Here is a 17,594-nt window from a genome sequence, read left to right as displayed (position 1 = left end):
TAAAACAAGTCCTATATCGACATAACCTGAAAGGCCGCTCAGCAAGGAAGATGCCACTGCTCCAAAACCGCCATAAAAAAGCCAGACTACGGTTTGCAACTGCACATGGGGACAAAGATCGTACTTTTTGGAGAAATGTCCTCTGGTCTGATGAAACAAAAATAGTACTGTTTGGCCATAATGACCATTGTTGTGTTTAGAGGAGAAAGGGGGAGACTTGCAAGCCGAAGAACACCATCCCAACCGTGAAGCACAAGGGTGGCAGCATCATGTTGTAGGGGTGCTTTGCTGCAGGAGGAACAAAATAGATGGCATCATGAAGAGGTAAAATTATGTGGATATATTGAAGCAACATCTCAAGACATCAGTTAGGAAGTTAAAGCTTGGTCGCAAATGGGTCTTCCACATGGACAATGACATACAATGACATACTTCCAAAGTTGTGGCAAAATGGCTTAAAGACAACAAAGTCAAGGTATTGGAGTGACCATCACAAAGCCCTGACCTCAATCCTATAGAACATTTGTGGGCAGGACTGAAAGCGTGTGTGTGAGCAAGGAGGCCTACAAACCTGACTCAGTTCAGTCCTCTCTGTCAGGAGGAATAGGCCAAAATTCACCCAACTTATTGTGGGAAGCTTGTGGAAGGCTAACCGAAACATTTGACCCAAGTTAAACAATTTAAAGGCAATTCTACCAAATACTAATTGAGTGTATGTAAACTTCTGACCCACTGGGAATGTGATGAAAGAAATAAAAGCTGAAATAAACCATTCTCTCTACTATTATTCTGACATTTCACATTCTTAAAAGTAAGTGGTGATCCTAACTGACCTAAGACAGGGAATTTCTACTAGGATTAAATGTCAGGAGTTGTGAAAACTGAGTTTAAATGTATTTGGCTAAGGTGTATGTAAACTTCTGACTTCAACTGTTTATACCTGTTCTGAAAGACCCCAGAGTCTGCAACACCACTAAGCAAGCAGCACCACCAAGCAAGTTGCACCATGAAGACCAAGGAGCTCTCCAAACAGGTCAGGGACAAAGTTGTGAAGAAGTACAGATCAGGGTTGGGTTATAAAAAAAAATCTGAAACTTTGAACATCCCACTAATTAAATCCATTATAAAAAATTGGAATGAATATGGCACCACAACAAACCTGCCAAGAGAGGGCCGTCCACCAAAACTCACGGACCAGGCAAGGAGGGCATTAATCAGAGATACAACAAAGAGACCAAAGATAACCCTGAAGGAGCTGCAAAGCTCCACAGCGGAGATTGGAGTATCCATAGATCCACTTTAAGCTGTACACTCCTCAGAGCTGGGTTCTATGGAAGAGTGGCCAGAAAAAAGCAATTTCTTGAAGAAAAATGAATAAAAAAATTATCAAACACGTTTGGTGTTCGCCTCAAGGCATATGGAAGAAGGTACTCTGGTCAGATGAGGCTAAAATTGAGCTTTTTGGCCATCAAGGAAAATGCTATGTCTGGCACAAACCCAACACCTCTAATTATCCTGAGAACACCATCAGTGAAGCATGGTGGTGGCAGCATCATGCTGTGGGGATGTTCTTCATCGGCAGGGACTGGGAAACTGGTCAGAATTGAAGGAATGATGGATGCCGCTAAATACAGGGAAATTCTTGAGGGAAACCTGTTTGTCTTCCAGAGATTTGAGACTGGGCCGGCGGTTCACCTACCAGCAGGACAATGACCCTAAGCATACTACTAAAGCAACACTCGAGTGGTTTAAGGGGAAACATTTAAATGTCTTGGAATTACCTAGTCAAAGCCCAGACCTCAATCCAATTGAGATTATGTGGTATGACTGAAAGATTGCTGTACACCAGCAGAACCCATCCAACTTGAGCTGAGCTGGAGCAGTTTGCCTTGAAGAATGGGCAAAACTCCCAGTGGCTACATGTGCCAAGCTTGTAGAGTCATACCTCAACATACTTGCAGCTGTTATTGCTGCAAAAGGTGGTTATACAAAGTATTGACTCTGGGGGGGTGAATAGTTATGAACGCTCAAGTTTTCTGTTTTTTTGTCCTATTTCTTGTTTGTTTCACAAAAAAAAATATTTTACATCTTCAAAGTGGAGGGCATATTGTGTAAATCAAATGATACAAACCGCCCAAAAAATCTATTTTAATTCCAGGTTTTAAGGCAACAAAATAGAAAAAATGCCAAGGGGGTGAATACTTTTTGCAAGCCACTGTAAATACATACACATACATCGGTGGCGTCACTTGCTCTGAGACCTTCAAGTGGTTGTTTCTCTTGTTCTGCAAGGCTGTGGCCTGTGGAGGCTGTGGAGCGACAGGTAACGATACTTTGAGGTTGACTGTTGTCGGTGTGTGCCAAGGGTCCCTGGTTCGAGCCCAGGTAGGGGTGAGGAGAGGGACGGAAGGAACACTGTTGCACATACATAACATATACAGATAATTAAATTCAGAAAAATTAAACAGAAGGCCTTTGAACCCAGTGTGGCACAAAGAGAAGATTCATGTGCGTCATTGTGAGTCTAGGATCTGTATCTAAATATATATGGGTGGAAATTGCACTGAAAGGAGCAGCATTTCACCACATGCCCTGGTTTTCTATTTTCTTTTCTGTTTTAAAATATTGTACTTAGCCCTGAGGATGGGTCACACTTTGGATAGTCCGGATTATATCAACAAACTATCTGTTGATAAGCAACTGCTTGCTACGGTTAGAGTTAAATTTAGAATAAGGGTAAGGGTTAAGATTAGGGCTAGGTTTAGTGTAAGGGTTAAGTTTAGGGTTAGGATAAGGGTCAAGTTTAGAGCTAGGTTTAGTAGATAGTTAGTTGAAATGTTACTGATAGAGCATCTATAGTTGGACTATTCAAATAAAGTGTTAGCTGATGATATAATTCAGATTGAGCTCTGCCTGTATACTGCCAATGGTACGGGGATGTTATTTTCCACCAGGTTCTTGGAGAAACATACCTTGGAAGGTAAAGGGGAAACATATTGTATGGAAAAAATACCCATGGTGCTCCTCGAACTACATTAAGCTGGAATGTGTCATTACACTGTCATGGTTTTAGAATGTGTCATTACACTGTCATGGTTTTAGAATGTGTCATTACACTGTCATGGTTTTAGAATGTGTCATTACACTGTCATGGTTTTAGAATGTGTCATTACACTGTCATGGTTTTAGAATGTCCGCCATGTAAATGAGTTATTGTGATCTGTCCTCAGTCATGTTGTCTTCAGATTAGTTTAACCCCTTTCAACTCCAGAGAATGGACTGATATGGACATGCCCAAATGTAGATGCTAATAACTTAACGTACTGTTTAGGAGAGGGATATGCAGTGCCATTATATCGATCAGAACAAATGTGAGATTAAGACAATTCCAAGTCTTATCATTGGCAAAATATTGTATATTTGTTCATACCGTTATGAAATAGAAGAGGGCCACCAAAGTTCAGTTTTTTTTAACCTCAGACTAATCCACTTCCAACTATAGTTACTTCAGTAGAAATATAAACCTGGCTAAACACAGCAGTAGGTCTGTACTCCAAGGGCGTTGTTAAAGCATCGGAACAAAATGCTCACTGGAGTAGGATTAAGACAACTCATGAGATTGTTGTGGTTTTCTCTCTTAAATCCACTCCTGCCAGAGAACATAAGCCTCATTCTTCAATTGTGTGTGCCTTCATTTTGGCCCATATATATTATGAATTTTAATAGAGCTCAGCCGTGAGGACATGTGCATGGAGCCACGGATGTGACACGATCTACTCTATCAAGACGAGCCGAGAGGGGGAAATGGAATGTGCCGCACTTGTGCCTCTAATAGGCTGTGTTTACACAGGAAGCCCAATTCTAAAAAATATAAAAAAAGCCACTAATTGATCTTTTGACTAATCACATCCGATCTTTTCACATCAGGTCTTTCTCAGAGCTGATATGTTTGGTAAAAATACCAATTAGTGAAAAAAAGATCAGAATTGGTCTGCCTGTGTAAACTCAGTCATAGAGTGCTTAGCTGAAATGGATATTTGCGATCAGAGAATATGTAACGGGCTATCGTATATGAGAGCTAAGAGATAACTTGACCTTTCCCTTTGGATCTCTCTCTCTCTTATCAGGACTTATTCGGACGGCTGTGGCAGATCTGGACCGGGAGACGCAGGATCGCTATGAGCTGGTCGTCATGGCAACCGATATGGCAGGCCAAATGGGCGGTCTTTCCGGCTCCACCACGGTGACCATAGTGATCACAGATGTTAATGACAACCCACCACGCTTTCCGCAGAGTGAGTCACTCTCATATTGATGGTGGCGGCGAACTTACACCCATCAGTAATAGAAGTACCCCCATCAGTTATAGAAGTACCCCCATCAGTTATAGAAGTACCCCCATCAGTTATAGAAGTCCCCCCATCAGTTATAGAAGTACCCCCATCAGTTATCGAAGTACCCCCATCAGTTATAGAAGTACCCCCACCAGTTATAGAAGTACCCCCACCAGTTATAGAAATACCCCCAGCAGTTATAGAAGTACCCCCAGCAGTTATAGAAGTACCCCATCAGTTATAGAAGTACCCCCATCAGTTATAGAAGTACCCCCATCAGTAATAGAAGTACCCCCATCAGTTATAGAAGTGCCCCCATCAGTTGTAGAAGTTCTCCCATCAGTTATAGAAGTACCCCCATCAGTTATAGAAGTACCCCATCAGTTAAAGAAGTACCCCCATCAGTTATAGAAGTACCCCCACCAGTAATAGAAATACCCCCATCAGTAATAGAAGTACCCCCATCAGGTATAGAAGTACCCCCATCAGTTATAGAAGTGCTCCCATCAGTTATAGAAGTGCTCCCATCAGTTACAGAAATACCCCCATCAGTTATAGAAGTGCTCCCATCAGTTATAGAAGTACCCCCATCAGTTGTAGAAGTACCCCCATCAGTTATAGAAGTACCCCCATCAGTTATAGAAGTACCCCCATCAGTTATAGAAGTACCCCCATCAGTTATAGAAGTACCCACAGCAGTTATAGAAGTACCCCCATCAGTTATAGAAGTACCCCCATCCGTTATAGAAGTATCCCCAGCAGTTATAGAAGTACCCCCCTGCAGTTATAGAAGTACCCCCCGCAGTTATAGAAGTACCCCCCGCAGTTACAGAAGTACCCCACGCAGTTACAGAAGTACCCCCAGCAGTTACAGAAGTACCCGCACCAGCAATAGAAGTACCCCCATCAGTTATAGAAGTACCCCCAGCAGTTATAGAAGTACCCCCAGCAGTTATAGAAGTACCCCCATCGGTAATAGAAATACCCGCATCGGTCATAGAAGTGCCCCCACCGGTAATAGAAGTGCCCCCACCGGTAATAGAAGTGCCCCCACCGGTAATAGAAATACCCCCATCCGTAGTAGAAATACCCCCATCAGTAATAGCAGTACCCCCTTGAGTTATAGAAATACAGCATCAGTAATAGAAGTACCCCATCAGTAATAGAAGTACCCCATCAGTAATAGAAGTACCCCATCAGTAATAGAAGTACCCCATCAGTAATAGAAGTACCCCATCAGTAATAGAAATTCCCCCATCAGTAATAGAAATTCCCCCATCAGTAATAGAAGTACCCCCATCAGTAATAGAAGTACCCCCATCAGTAATAAAGTACCCCCATCAGTAATAAAGTACCCCCATCAGTAATATAAGTACCCCCATCAGTAATATAAGTACCCCCATCAGTAATATAAGTACCCCCATCAGTAATATAAGTACCCCCATCAGTAATATAATTACCCCCATCAGTTAAAGAAGTACCCCCATAAGTTATAGAAGTACCCCCATCAGTTATAGAAGTACCCCCATCAGTTATAGAAGTACCCCCATCCGTTATAGAAGTACCCCCATCCGTTATAGAAGTACCCCCATCAGTTATAGAAGTACCCCCATCCGTTATAGAAGTACCCACATCCGTTATAGAAGTACCCCCATCCGTTATAGAAGTATCCCCATCCGTTATAGAAGTGCCCCCATCCGTTATAGAAGTGCCCCCATCCGTTATAGAAGTGCCCCCACCGGTAATAGAAGTGCCCCCACCGGTAATAGAAATGCCCCCATCGGTAGTAGAAATACCCCCATCAGTAATAGCAGTACCCCCTTGAGTTATAGAAATACCCCATCAGTAATAGAAGTACCCCATCAGTAATAGAAGTACCCCATCAGTAATAGAAATTCCCCCATCAGTAATAGAAATTCCCCCATCAGTAATAGAAATTCCCCCATCAGTAATAGAAATTCCCCCATCAGTAATAGAAGTACCCCCATCAGTAATAGAAGTACCCCCATCAGTAATAGAAGTACCCCCATCAGTAATAGAAGTACCCCCATCAGTAATAGAAGTACCCCCATCAGTAATAGAAGTACCCCCATCAGTAATAGAAGTACCCCCATCAGTAATAGAAGTACCCCCATCAGTAATATAATTACCCCCATCGGTTATAGAAGTACCCCCATCGATTATAGAAGTACCCCCATCGGTTATAGAAGTACCCCCATCGGTTATAGAAGTACCCCCATCGGTTATAGAAGTACCCCCATCGGTTATAGAAGTACCCCCATCGGTTATAGAAGTACCCCCATCGGTTATAGAAGTACCCCCATCGGTTATAGAAGTACCCCCATCGGTTATAGAAGTTCCCCCATGAGTTATAGAAATACCCCCATGAGTTATAGAAATACCCCCACCAGTTATAGAAATACCCCCACCAGTTATAGAAATACCCCCACCAGTTATAGAAATACCCCCACCAGTTATAGAAATACCCCCACCAGTTATAGAAGTACCCCCATCAGTAATAGAAGTACCCCCATCAGTAATAGAAGTACCCCCATCAGGTACAGAAGTACCCCCATCAGTTATAGAAGTGCTCCCATCAGTTATAGAAGTGCTCCCATCAGTTATAGAAGTGCTCCCATCAGTTATAGAAGTATCCCCATCAGTTATAGAAATACACCCATCAGTTATAGAAGTACCCCCATCAGTTATAGAAGTACCTCCATCAGTTATAGAAGTACCCCCTGCAGTTATAGAAGTACCCCCAGCAGTTATAGAAGTACCCTTATCGGTAATAGAAATACCCCCATCAGTTATAGAAGTACCCGCATCGGTAATAGAAGTGCCCCCACCGGTAATAGAAGTGCCCCCACCGGTAATAGAAGTGCCCCCACCGGTAATAGAAGTGCCCCCACCGGTAATAGAAGTGCCCCCACCGGTAATAGAAGTGCCCCCATCGGTAGTAGAAATACCCCCATCGGTAGTAGAAATACCCCCATCAGTAATAGCAGTACCCCCTTGAGTTATAGAAATACAGCATCAGTAATAGAAGTACCCCATCAGTAATAGAAGTACCCCATCAGTAATAGAAGTACCCCATCAGTAATAGAAATTCGCCCATCAGTAATAGAAATTCCCCCATCAGTAATAGAAGTACCCCCATCAGTAATAGAAGTACCCCCATCAGTAATAGAAGTACCCCCATCAGTAATAGAAGTACCCCCATCAGTAATAAAGTACCCCCATCAGTAATAAAGTACCCCCATCAGTAATAAAGTACCCCCATCAGTAATAAAGTACCCCCATCAGTAATAAAGTACCCCCATCAGTAATAAAGTACCCCCATCAGTAATAAAGTACCCCCATCAGTAATATAAGTACCCCCATCAGTAATATAAGTACCCCCATCAGTAATATAATTACCCAATCAGTTTTAGAAGTACCCCCATCAGTTATAGAAGTACCCCCATCAGTTATAGAAGTACCCCCATCAGTTATAGAAGTACCCCCATCAGTTATAGAAGTACCCCCATCAGTTATAGAAGTACCCCCATCAGTTATAGAAGTACCCCCATCAGTTATAGAAGTACCCCCAACAGTTATAGAAGTACCCCCATCAGTTATAGAGGTACCCCCATCCGTTATAGAAGTACCCCCATCCGTTATAGAAGTACCCCCATCCGTTATAGAAGTACCCCCATCCGTTATAGAAATGCCCCCACCGGTAATAGAAGTGCCCCCACCGGTAATAGAAGTGCCCCCACCGGTAATAGAAGTGCCCCCACCGGTAATAGAAGTGCCCCCATCGGTAATAGAAATACCCCCATCGGTAGTAGAAATACCCCCATCAGTAATAGCAGTACCCCCTTGAGTTATAGAAATACCCCATCAGTAATAGAAGTACCCCATCAGTAATAGAAGTACCCCATCAGTAATAGAAATTCCCCCATCAGTAATAGAAGTACCCCCATCAGTAATAAAGTACCCCCATCAGTAATAAAGTACCCCCATCAGTAATAAAGTACCCCCATCAGTAATAAAGTACCCCCATCAGTAATAAAGTACCCCCATCAGTAATAAAGTACCCCCATCAGTAATAAAGTACCCCCATCAGTAATAAAGTACCCCCATCAGTAATATAAGTACTCCCATCAGTAATATAAGTACCCCCATCAGTAATATAATTACCCAATCAGTTATAGAAGTACCCCCATCAGTTATAGAAGTACCCCCATCAGTTATAGAAGTACCCCCATCAGTTATAGAAGTACCCCCATCAGTTATAGAAGTACCCCCATCAGTTATAGAAGTACCCCCATCAGTTATAGAAGTACCCCCATCAGTTATAGAAGTACCCCCATCAGTTATAGAAGTACCCCCATCAGTTATAGAAGTACCCCCATCCGTTATAGAAGTACCCCCATCCGTTATAGAAGTACCCCCATCCGTTATAGAAGTACCCCCATCCGTTATAGAAGTACACCCATCCGTAATAGAAGTACACCCATCCGTAATAGAAGTACACCCATCCGTAATAGAAGTTCCCCCACGAGTTATAGAAATACCCCCACCAGTTATAGAAATACCCCCACCAGTTATAGAAATACCCCCACCAGTTATAGAAATACCTCCACCAGTTATAGAAATACCCCCACCAGTTATAGAAATACCCCCACCAGTTATAGAAGTACCCCCATCAGTAATAGAAATACCCCCATCAGTAATAGAAGTACCCCCATCAGGTATAGAAGTACCCCCATCAGTTATAGAAGTGCTCCCATCAGTTATAGAAGTGCTCCCATCAGTTATAGAAGTGCTCCCATCAGTTATAGAAGTGCTCCCATCAGTTATAGAAATGCTCCCATCAGTTATAGAAGTACACCCATCAGTTGTAGAAGTACCCCCATCAGTTGTAGAAGTACCCCCATCAGTTCCAGAAGTACCCCCATCAGTTCTAGAAGTACCCCCATCAGTTCTAGAAGTACCCCCATCAGTTCTAGAAGTACCCCCATCAGTTATAGAAGTACCTCCATCAGTTATAGAAGTACCCCCTGCAGTTATAGAAGTACTCCTTGCAGTTATAGAAGTACCCCCAGCAGTTATAGAAGTACCCCCAGCAGTTATAGAAGTAACCCCAGCAGTTATAGAAGTACCCCCATCAGTAATAGAAATACCCCCATCGGTTTTAGAAGTACCCCCACCGGTAATAGAAATACCCCCACCGGTAATAGCAGTACCCCCTTGAGTTATAGAAATACCCCATCAGTAATAGAAGTACCCCATCAGTAATAGAAGTTCCCCCATCAGTAATAGCAGTACCCCCATCAGTAATAGAAGTACCCCCATCAGTAATAGAAATTCCCCCATCAGTAATAGAAGTCCCCCCATCAGTAATAAAGTCCCCCCATCAGTAATAAAGTACCCCCATCAGTAATAAAGTACCCCCATCAGTAATAAAGTACCCCCATCAGTAATATAATTACCCAATCAGTTATAGAAGTACCCCATCAGTTATAGAAGTACCCCATCAGTTATAGAAGTACCCCCATCAGTTATAGAAGTACCCCCATCAGTAATAGAAATTCCCCCATCAGTAATAAAGTACCCCCATCAGTAATAAAGTACCCCCATCAGTAATAAAGTACCCCCATCAGTAATAAAGTACCCCCATCAGTAATATAAGTACCCCCATCAGTAATATAAGTACCCCCATCAGTAATATAAGTACCCCCATCAGTAATATAAGTACCCCCATCAGTAATATAAGTACCCCCATCAGTAATATAATTACCCAATCAGTTATAGAAGTACTCCCATCAGTTATAGAAGTGCCCCCATCCGTTATAGAAGTACCCCCATCCGTTATAGAAGTACACCCATCTGTAATAGAAGTTCCCCCATGAGTTATAGAAATACCCCCATGAGTTATAGAAATGCCCCCAGCAGTTATAGAAATACCCCCAGCAGTTATAGAAGTACCCCCATCAGTAATAGAAATACCCCCATCGGTTATAGAAGTACCCTCATCGGTAATAGAAATACCCCCATCGATAGTAGAAATACCCCCATCAGTAATAGCAGTACCCCCTTGAGTTATAGAAATACCCCATCAGTAATAGAAGTACCCCATCAGTAATAGAAGTACCCCATCAGTAATAGAAGTACCCCATCAGTAATAGAAGTACCCCCATCAGTAATAGAAGTACCCCATCAGTAATAGAAATTCCCCCATCAGTAATAGAAATTCCCCCATCAGTAATAGAAGTACCCCCATCAGTAATAGAAGTACCCCTATCAGTAATAAAGTACCCCTATCAGTAATAAAGTACCCCTATCAGTAATAAAGTACCCCCATCAGTAATAAAGTACCCCCATCAGTAATATAAGTACCCCCATCAGTAATATAAGTACCCCCATCAGTAATATAAGTACCCCCATCAGTAATATAATTACCCAATCAGTTATAGAAGTACCCCCATCAGTTATAGAAGTACCCCCATCAGTTATAGAAGTACCCCCATCAGTTATAGAAGTACCCCCATCAGTTATAGAAGTACCCCCATCCGTTATAGAAGTACCCCCATCCGTTATAGAAGTACACCCATCTGTAATATAAGTTCCCCCATCAGTAATTTAAGTACCCCCATCAGTAATATAAGTACCCCCATCAGTAATATAAGTACCCCCATCAGTAATATAATTACCCAATCAGTTATAGAAGTACCCCCATCAGTTATAGAAGTACCCCCATCAGTTATAGAAGTACCCCCATCCGTTATAGAAGTACCCCCATCCGTTATAGAAGTACCCCCATCCGTTATAGAAGTACCCCCATCCGTTATAGAAGTACCCCCATCCGTTATAGAAGTACCCCCATCCGTTATAGAAGTACCCCCATCCGTTATAGAAGTACCCCCATCCGTTATAGAAGTACCCCCATCCGTTATAGAAGTTCCCCCATGAGTTATAGAAATATCCCCATGAGTTATAGAAATACCCCCATGAGTTATAGAAATACCCCCATGAGTTATAGAAATACCCCCATGAGTTTTAGAAATACCCCCATGAGTTATAGAAATGCCCCCATGAGTTATAGAAGTACCCCCATCAGTTATAGAAGTATTGGACTACATGGAGTGGTCAGAAGCACTCTGAGAAAATAATTTCACTTATATTTATCCACATGTCAAATACTCCGCTAAGAAGGGTTAGGAAATCATCTGATGAAAGCGGTTTTGGGAGATTCCATATGTCTGCATACGATAAGATGGAGCCGATTTAACAATTTTAACATTCCAGTGGTATGGATTTATGTTGGTGACATCCGTTATTTATCAGCTGGAGAAAGGTCAAAGGCCATAATGTAATAACATTATGGTCAATATACAGGACCCTGTTTGAATACAAGTAGAGTGTTTATTATCTCCGGGGAGCAATTCATTTTGTAGCACGTAGTAAAAACACATTTAACACATGACAATAAATATACACCAAAGCAATATGTACACAGCTAACAGTAACAATACAGCTTATGGAGAAAGCTGATAGCAGCTGGCATGAAGTTCAGACCTATTCGTTTTGAACATGGGCAGTCTGTATCTGCGCTTTGAGAGAAGCAACATAACTTCATCAAACAAAGGATACTGGGTGTCCCTCAGAATGAATTGCGCCATGAGTATCACTGGTGGCTGATACTACAAGTGAGAAAGGTCTGAAAGGTCAGTTAAGTTGATGTTCCAGCTACTTTGTTTCACAATGTTAACCAGCCTGTTCTTGCTGTTTAAGTTTAGAATGCAAAAACAGCAGATCATATTGAATGTTAAAATGGATGCATTACTACAGAAGCCTTTCCTTCCTACCTATTTAATCAGGGACTTAGGCTGTAAAAAATGCTTTGTAATTATTTAGGATTCTGAAACTTTTCAGATTGTATTTGATAAATGAATCTCAGGTGAACCAATTTGGACCCAACTTGTACTACTCGCTATAGCAAAAAAAGACAAATTCCATTTCAAATGTGTATTATATTTCATTGTACATTTCACAATGGTGCTCAGTAAAAGGATGTTTTACTTGAATCTATTTCCTGCTGGGGGAAAATCTTACCTATGATGCTAGTACATGATTTAGAAACTTCAACAACCCTTTCTATTGTACCCTTGACATCTTAGTGGAATTTAAAGTTGAGTTCTTTTGTAAACCATCTGCATATAACTAGCTCATAACGAATGACAGAAAAAGGTACTTCCTGTTAAGACTCCAGACTCTATAGCCTATGAATAGCGGTGTTATTGCTCTTTCCCACTTTTGTAAGATAAACAACAATACATGTTATTAAAGCTAAGAGAGCTGTCTAAGTTCAAGTGTCTTGACGCTCCAGTCGTGACAATCATCGCTTTGTCTCACATAATCTGATTTGGTTTCCTGGCTGTCGCCTATGTGATTTTCTCTCTTCTATAACTTCCCAGCACTTTCAAAATGCTGTCTGCGGTTCGAGGATATATAGTTGTATTAGAAAAGAACAGGGTTGTGTGACATGTGCAGCTGTTTTATTTATGTGTCCTACAGGGTTGGGGTCAATTCCATTGAAATTTCCTTCATTCAGGAATTAAACAGAAATTCCAATTCCAACTAAATATTTTCATAGGGAATCATTGAGGAAAATTGTAATTGTAATTTCCATTTTAAATTGACTGAATTAAAATGTAATTGGATATCTCACACAAAATGTGGCTTTGTCCTGTGGAAGTACTGTGGTCAACAAAAAGTTGATTAGAAAGTCTATTTTGGAAATTTTACAGGAGGATATTGAAAGAGTAAGCGTAAAACCTTCCATACATAGACTCCATGCCTTGCCAATGATCACCCGGGGTCAGCAGCTTTACCAGACGTGGTTAACATAATCACATAGTGCTTTGGTCTAACATGAGCAAAGATCCAGTGCATTACTTAAAGGGAATTCTGAGGGCCAATTGGGTTAAGGGTCAAGCATTGGGTTGTGGATGGATTCATGATTAACTAAGTTGGCTCTACAGAATAAAAATCCTAAGTGAATTCTCTTTTTGATGAATTTTCTTGGCAATGGGAAGAGTGCTCTTACATACAGTAAATGGTAGGCTTGTATGTATTGAATGCATTTGTCCTTCCACTTCCTTCCTCTCATCTTCACCATCTATTCTACCTCTACATCTTCTTGTTAACCTTCTCCTTCTCTTCCCTGTCTTCACCCTTCCCCTAATCTTCATCCTCCATGCTCCTGTCATCTTTATCTTCACCCTCTTCCATTTTCTCTCCTTCTTCCTCCCTCCTCCTTTTCCACCTACTCCCCATTTCTCTCCTTCAGAGATGTACCAGTTTTCGGTGCCTGAGGGGGCGGCCGTGGGGACGCCGGTGGGGAGGGTGATTGCCACAGATGCAGATATGGGGGAGAACACGGACATGAGCTACCTGATCAAAGACGAGGAGGGCGGGGAACTGTTCAAGGTTACCACTGATGGAGACACACAGGAAGCCGTCATCACTATCAAAAAGGTGGGAGTAGAATGACGCTGATTTGAGATCAGTTTGGATTTGGGGCCAGAGATAGCCTCGAGGTTAATGTAGCGGGCCAGCAACCAGAGGGTTGCCGGTTCAAATCCCAGTGCTGACGGTGTGAAAAAAAATCTGGTAGGAGTGAGCAGGAACTGGAGGGTTGCTGGCAGTAATATCTCAGGTGCCACCTATTGACAATTTTTCCTTAAGCAAGGACCTAAACTGCCCTGCGGCTGCCTTCTGCTCCAGCCATTGTAATGTTTAAGTCGGAGCATTTGAGTTAAATCAAATCAAAGTTTATTGGTTGCTGTTACGAATCCCTTTGGCCCGGCAGTCTAGGGGGGATGGTAACGAGACCCGTAACATAACTCATGCAAATTATAGTAGTGAAAAAGTAACAGCGAGAACGAAATAACCACAGACAACTAAATTACCGTCAAACACGCATGGTTTATTTGTAAACACACGGTAAAGTGGAGGAGCTGAGCTGGACCCAAGGAAAGAAACAAATATCCCAAAACACCTAAGCTAGACTACCTGCTTCAACAACAGCTAACTAACTAACCAAAAATAAAATGGGTGGTCCGCCCAGTTCTAACTAGTGTTCTTAGAAAGTGTTCCTACGGGTAGTGTATGCCCATGGCCTATTTGTTTTGGTACCCCCTTTTCCCACCATCAAACAAACAGCCAAACACCATAACAAAACAATACTCACAGGCTAATGGACAAAGTGACATGTAGTTGCAAAAACAAGAGATCTAGAGAGAGATCGCATGACAGAGAGATCGAGCTCCAGAGAGAACAACTGACAGGGTTTTTAAATCAAGGGAAAGGGGTTGTGATAGGGTAATGGAAACAGGAGGTGTGTCTTCTGATTGATGCCTGATTGGGGAATGATGATTGCCACCTGTGAAGGGAGAAGGAGAAAAAAGAAGAACACACACGATACCTGTATCCGTAACAGTTGCTTACACAGATTTGCAAGTGTTATAGCATAGATTTTAGATTTTAGATTCTTCAAAGTAGCCACCCTTTGCCTTAATGACAGTTTTGAACGCTCTTCGCATTTTCTCAACCAGCTTCACTTGGTATGCTTTTCCAACTCATCCCAAACCGTCTCAATTGGGTTGAGGTTGGGTGATTGTGGAGGCCAGGTCATCTGATGCAGCACTCCATCACTCTCCTTATTGGTCAAATGGCCCTTACACAGCCTGGAGGTGTGTTGGGTCATTTTCCTGTTGAAAAACAAATGATAGTTCCACTAAGTGCAAACCAGATGGGATATCGCTACAGAATGCTGTGTTAGCCATTCTGGTTAAGTGTGCCTTGAATTCTAAATAAATCACAGACAGTGTCACCAGCAAAGCACCCCCACACATCACACCTCCTCCATGCTTCACGGTGGGAACTTCACATGTGGAGATTATCCGTTCACCTACTCTGTCTCAGAAAGACACGGCGGTTGGAACGAAAAATCTCCATTTGTATTCATCAGACCAAAGGTAAAATTTCCACCGGTCTAATGTCCATTGCTCGTGTTTCTTGGCCCAAGCAAGTTTCTTCTTCTTATTGGTGTCCTTTAGTTGTAGTTTCTTTGCAGCAATTCGACCATGAAGGCCTGACTAACACAGTCTCTCCTGAACAGTTGATGTTGAGATGTTTCTGTTACTTGAACTCTGTGAATCATTTTTTGGGGCTGCAATTTCTAAGGCTGGTAACTAATGAACTTATCCTCTGCAACAGAGGTAACGCTGGGTCTTCCTTTCCTGAGAGCAAGTATCCTCATAGCGCTTGATGGTTTTTGCAACTGCACTTGATGAAACTTGACATTTTCATGTCTTAAAGTAATGATGGAATGTTGTTTTTCTTTGCTTATTTGAGCTGTTCTTGCCATAATATGGACTTGGTCTTTTACCCAATAGGGATATCTTCTGTTTACCACCCACCCCTACCTTGTCACAGCACAACTGATTGGCTCAAACGCATTAAGAAGGAAAGAAATTCTACAAATGTACTTTTAACAAGGCACACCTGTTAATCGAAATGCATTCCAGGTGACTACCTCATGAAGCTGGTTGAGAGAATGCCAAGAGTGTGTTTTCAAAGCTGTCATCAAGGCAAGGGTGGATACTTTGAAGAATCTCAAATATAAAATATATTTTGATTTGTTAAACAGTTTTTTGGATACTGCATGATTCCAAATGCGTTATTTCATAGTTTTGATGTCTTCACTATTATTCTACAATGTAGAAAATAGTAAAAATAAAGAACCCATGAATGAGTAGGTGTCCAAACTTTTGACTAGTACTGTATATACACGGTACAGTCAGTGCCTTCAGAAAGTATTTACGTCACACCCCTAGACTTTTTCCAAATGTTGCTGTGTTAGCTTGAATTTAAAATAGATTAAATAGAGATGGGGTTTTTTGTCACTGGCCTACACACAATACCCCATAATATCAAAGTGGAATGATGTATTTCACCATTTCTACAAGTTAATTAAATCCTGAAATGTCTTAAGTCAATAAGTTTTCAACCCCTTTGTTATGGCAAGCCATAATAAGTTCAGGAGTAAAAATGTGCTTCACAGTAAGTTGCATGGACTAACTCTGTGTGCAATAATAGTGTTTAACATGATTTTTGAATGACGACCTCATCTCTGTACCCCCCACATACAATTATCTGAAAGGTCCCCCAGTCGAGCAGTGAAATTCAAACACAGATTCAACCACAAAGACCAGGGAGGTTTTCCACTGCCCCGGAGAGGAAGGAAACCGCTCAGGGATTTCACAAGGAGGCCAATGGTGACTTTAATCCTTAACAGTTATGATTCCATCTACAGTAAGTAAGATACAAAAAAATCCCCATCAAAATCCATCAGTTTAAGCTAGAGATATAAGTTTTTTTTAATCCGCCTATATCAGCCTTTTTCATCCGCCTATATCAGTGGCCGAGCTACAGTACAGCGGAGTTTGTCAGACCATGAGACATCCAGAAAATCCACCTTCACTCAAAATGTCTGTATCGTCCGAACGGTTTGGCTTAACTATTATGACCCCTCTATGGAAAGGGGAGACTCTCACGAAGACGATGGTGTTCTCCATTTTGCTCTACGGACCCAACAAGTGTCACGGGACTCGTCTGAAGTCAGTAACGCTGATGTGCCAACTTCTGTCTGTGGTGTCCGAACCATTTGAGCTACAAACTAATATGACCTCACAATAGAAAGGGGGAGACTCATGAACACTGAGCTTTCTTGTGTCTTCTAAATATAGGAAAGACACCTCAAGACCTCCTTCCTTATGATTTAATTTTTGACTCTTTTTTTTGCCATTCATGAATGTGTTATTTCATGTGTTTCTATGGGCTTTAATTGTAAATACCGAAATACATTTTTTAATAGAATATTTGTTGTTTTTTAAGAAGGAAGCTTGTACAGAATAAAAAATATTCCAAAACATGCATTCTGTTTGCAACAAGGCACTAAAGTAATACTGAAAAAATGTGGCAAAGCAATTCACTTTTTGTCCTTACAAAATCCAATACAACACATTACTGAGTACCACTCTCCATATTTTCAAGCATAGTGGTGGTTGCATCATGTTATGGGTATGCTTGTAATTGTTAAAGACTGGGGAGTTTTTCGGAATTAAAAGGTAAACGGAATGGAGCTAAGCACAGGCAAAATGATTTAGTCTGCTTTCCACCAGACACTGGGAGATGAATTCACCT

General features: G+C 41.7%; 1 protein-coding gene across 7 annotated transcripts in view; it reads left to right on the top strand.

Annotated features, from left to right (window-relative positions):
* Positions 1 to 17,594, top strand: part of LOC129815701 (cadherin-22-like) — a 265,152-nt gene that overhangs the window by 172,865 nt on the left and 74,693 nt on the right. For all 7 annotated transcript variants that reach the window (XM_055869744.1, XM_055869742.1, XM_055869741.1 and 4 more), the window contains 2 exons: positions 4,128 to 4,295; positions 13,675 to 13,862. In XM_055869744.1, coding sequence (XP_055725719.1) covers positions 4,128 to 4,295; positions 13,675 to 13,862 — 356 coding nt within the window. The remainder of the gene's footprint in view (positions 1 to 4,127; positions 4,296 to 13,674; positions 13,863 to 17,594) is intronic.

Source organism: Salvelinus fontinalis, chromosome 18 (genome assembly GCF_029448725.1).
Source record: "Salvelinus fontinalis isolate EN_2023a chromosome 18, ASM2944872v1, whole genome shotgun sequence".
Taxonomy (NCBI): Eukaryota; Metazoa; Chordata; class Actinopteri; order Salmoniformes; family Salmonidae; genus Salvelinus; species Salvelinus fontinalis.
The sequence above is the reverse complement of the archived record's forward strand: the minus strand, read 5'-3'. Positions and strand labels throughout refer to the sequence as shown.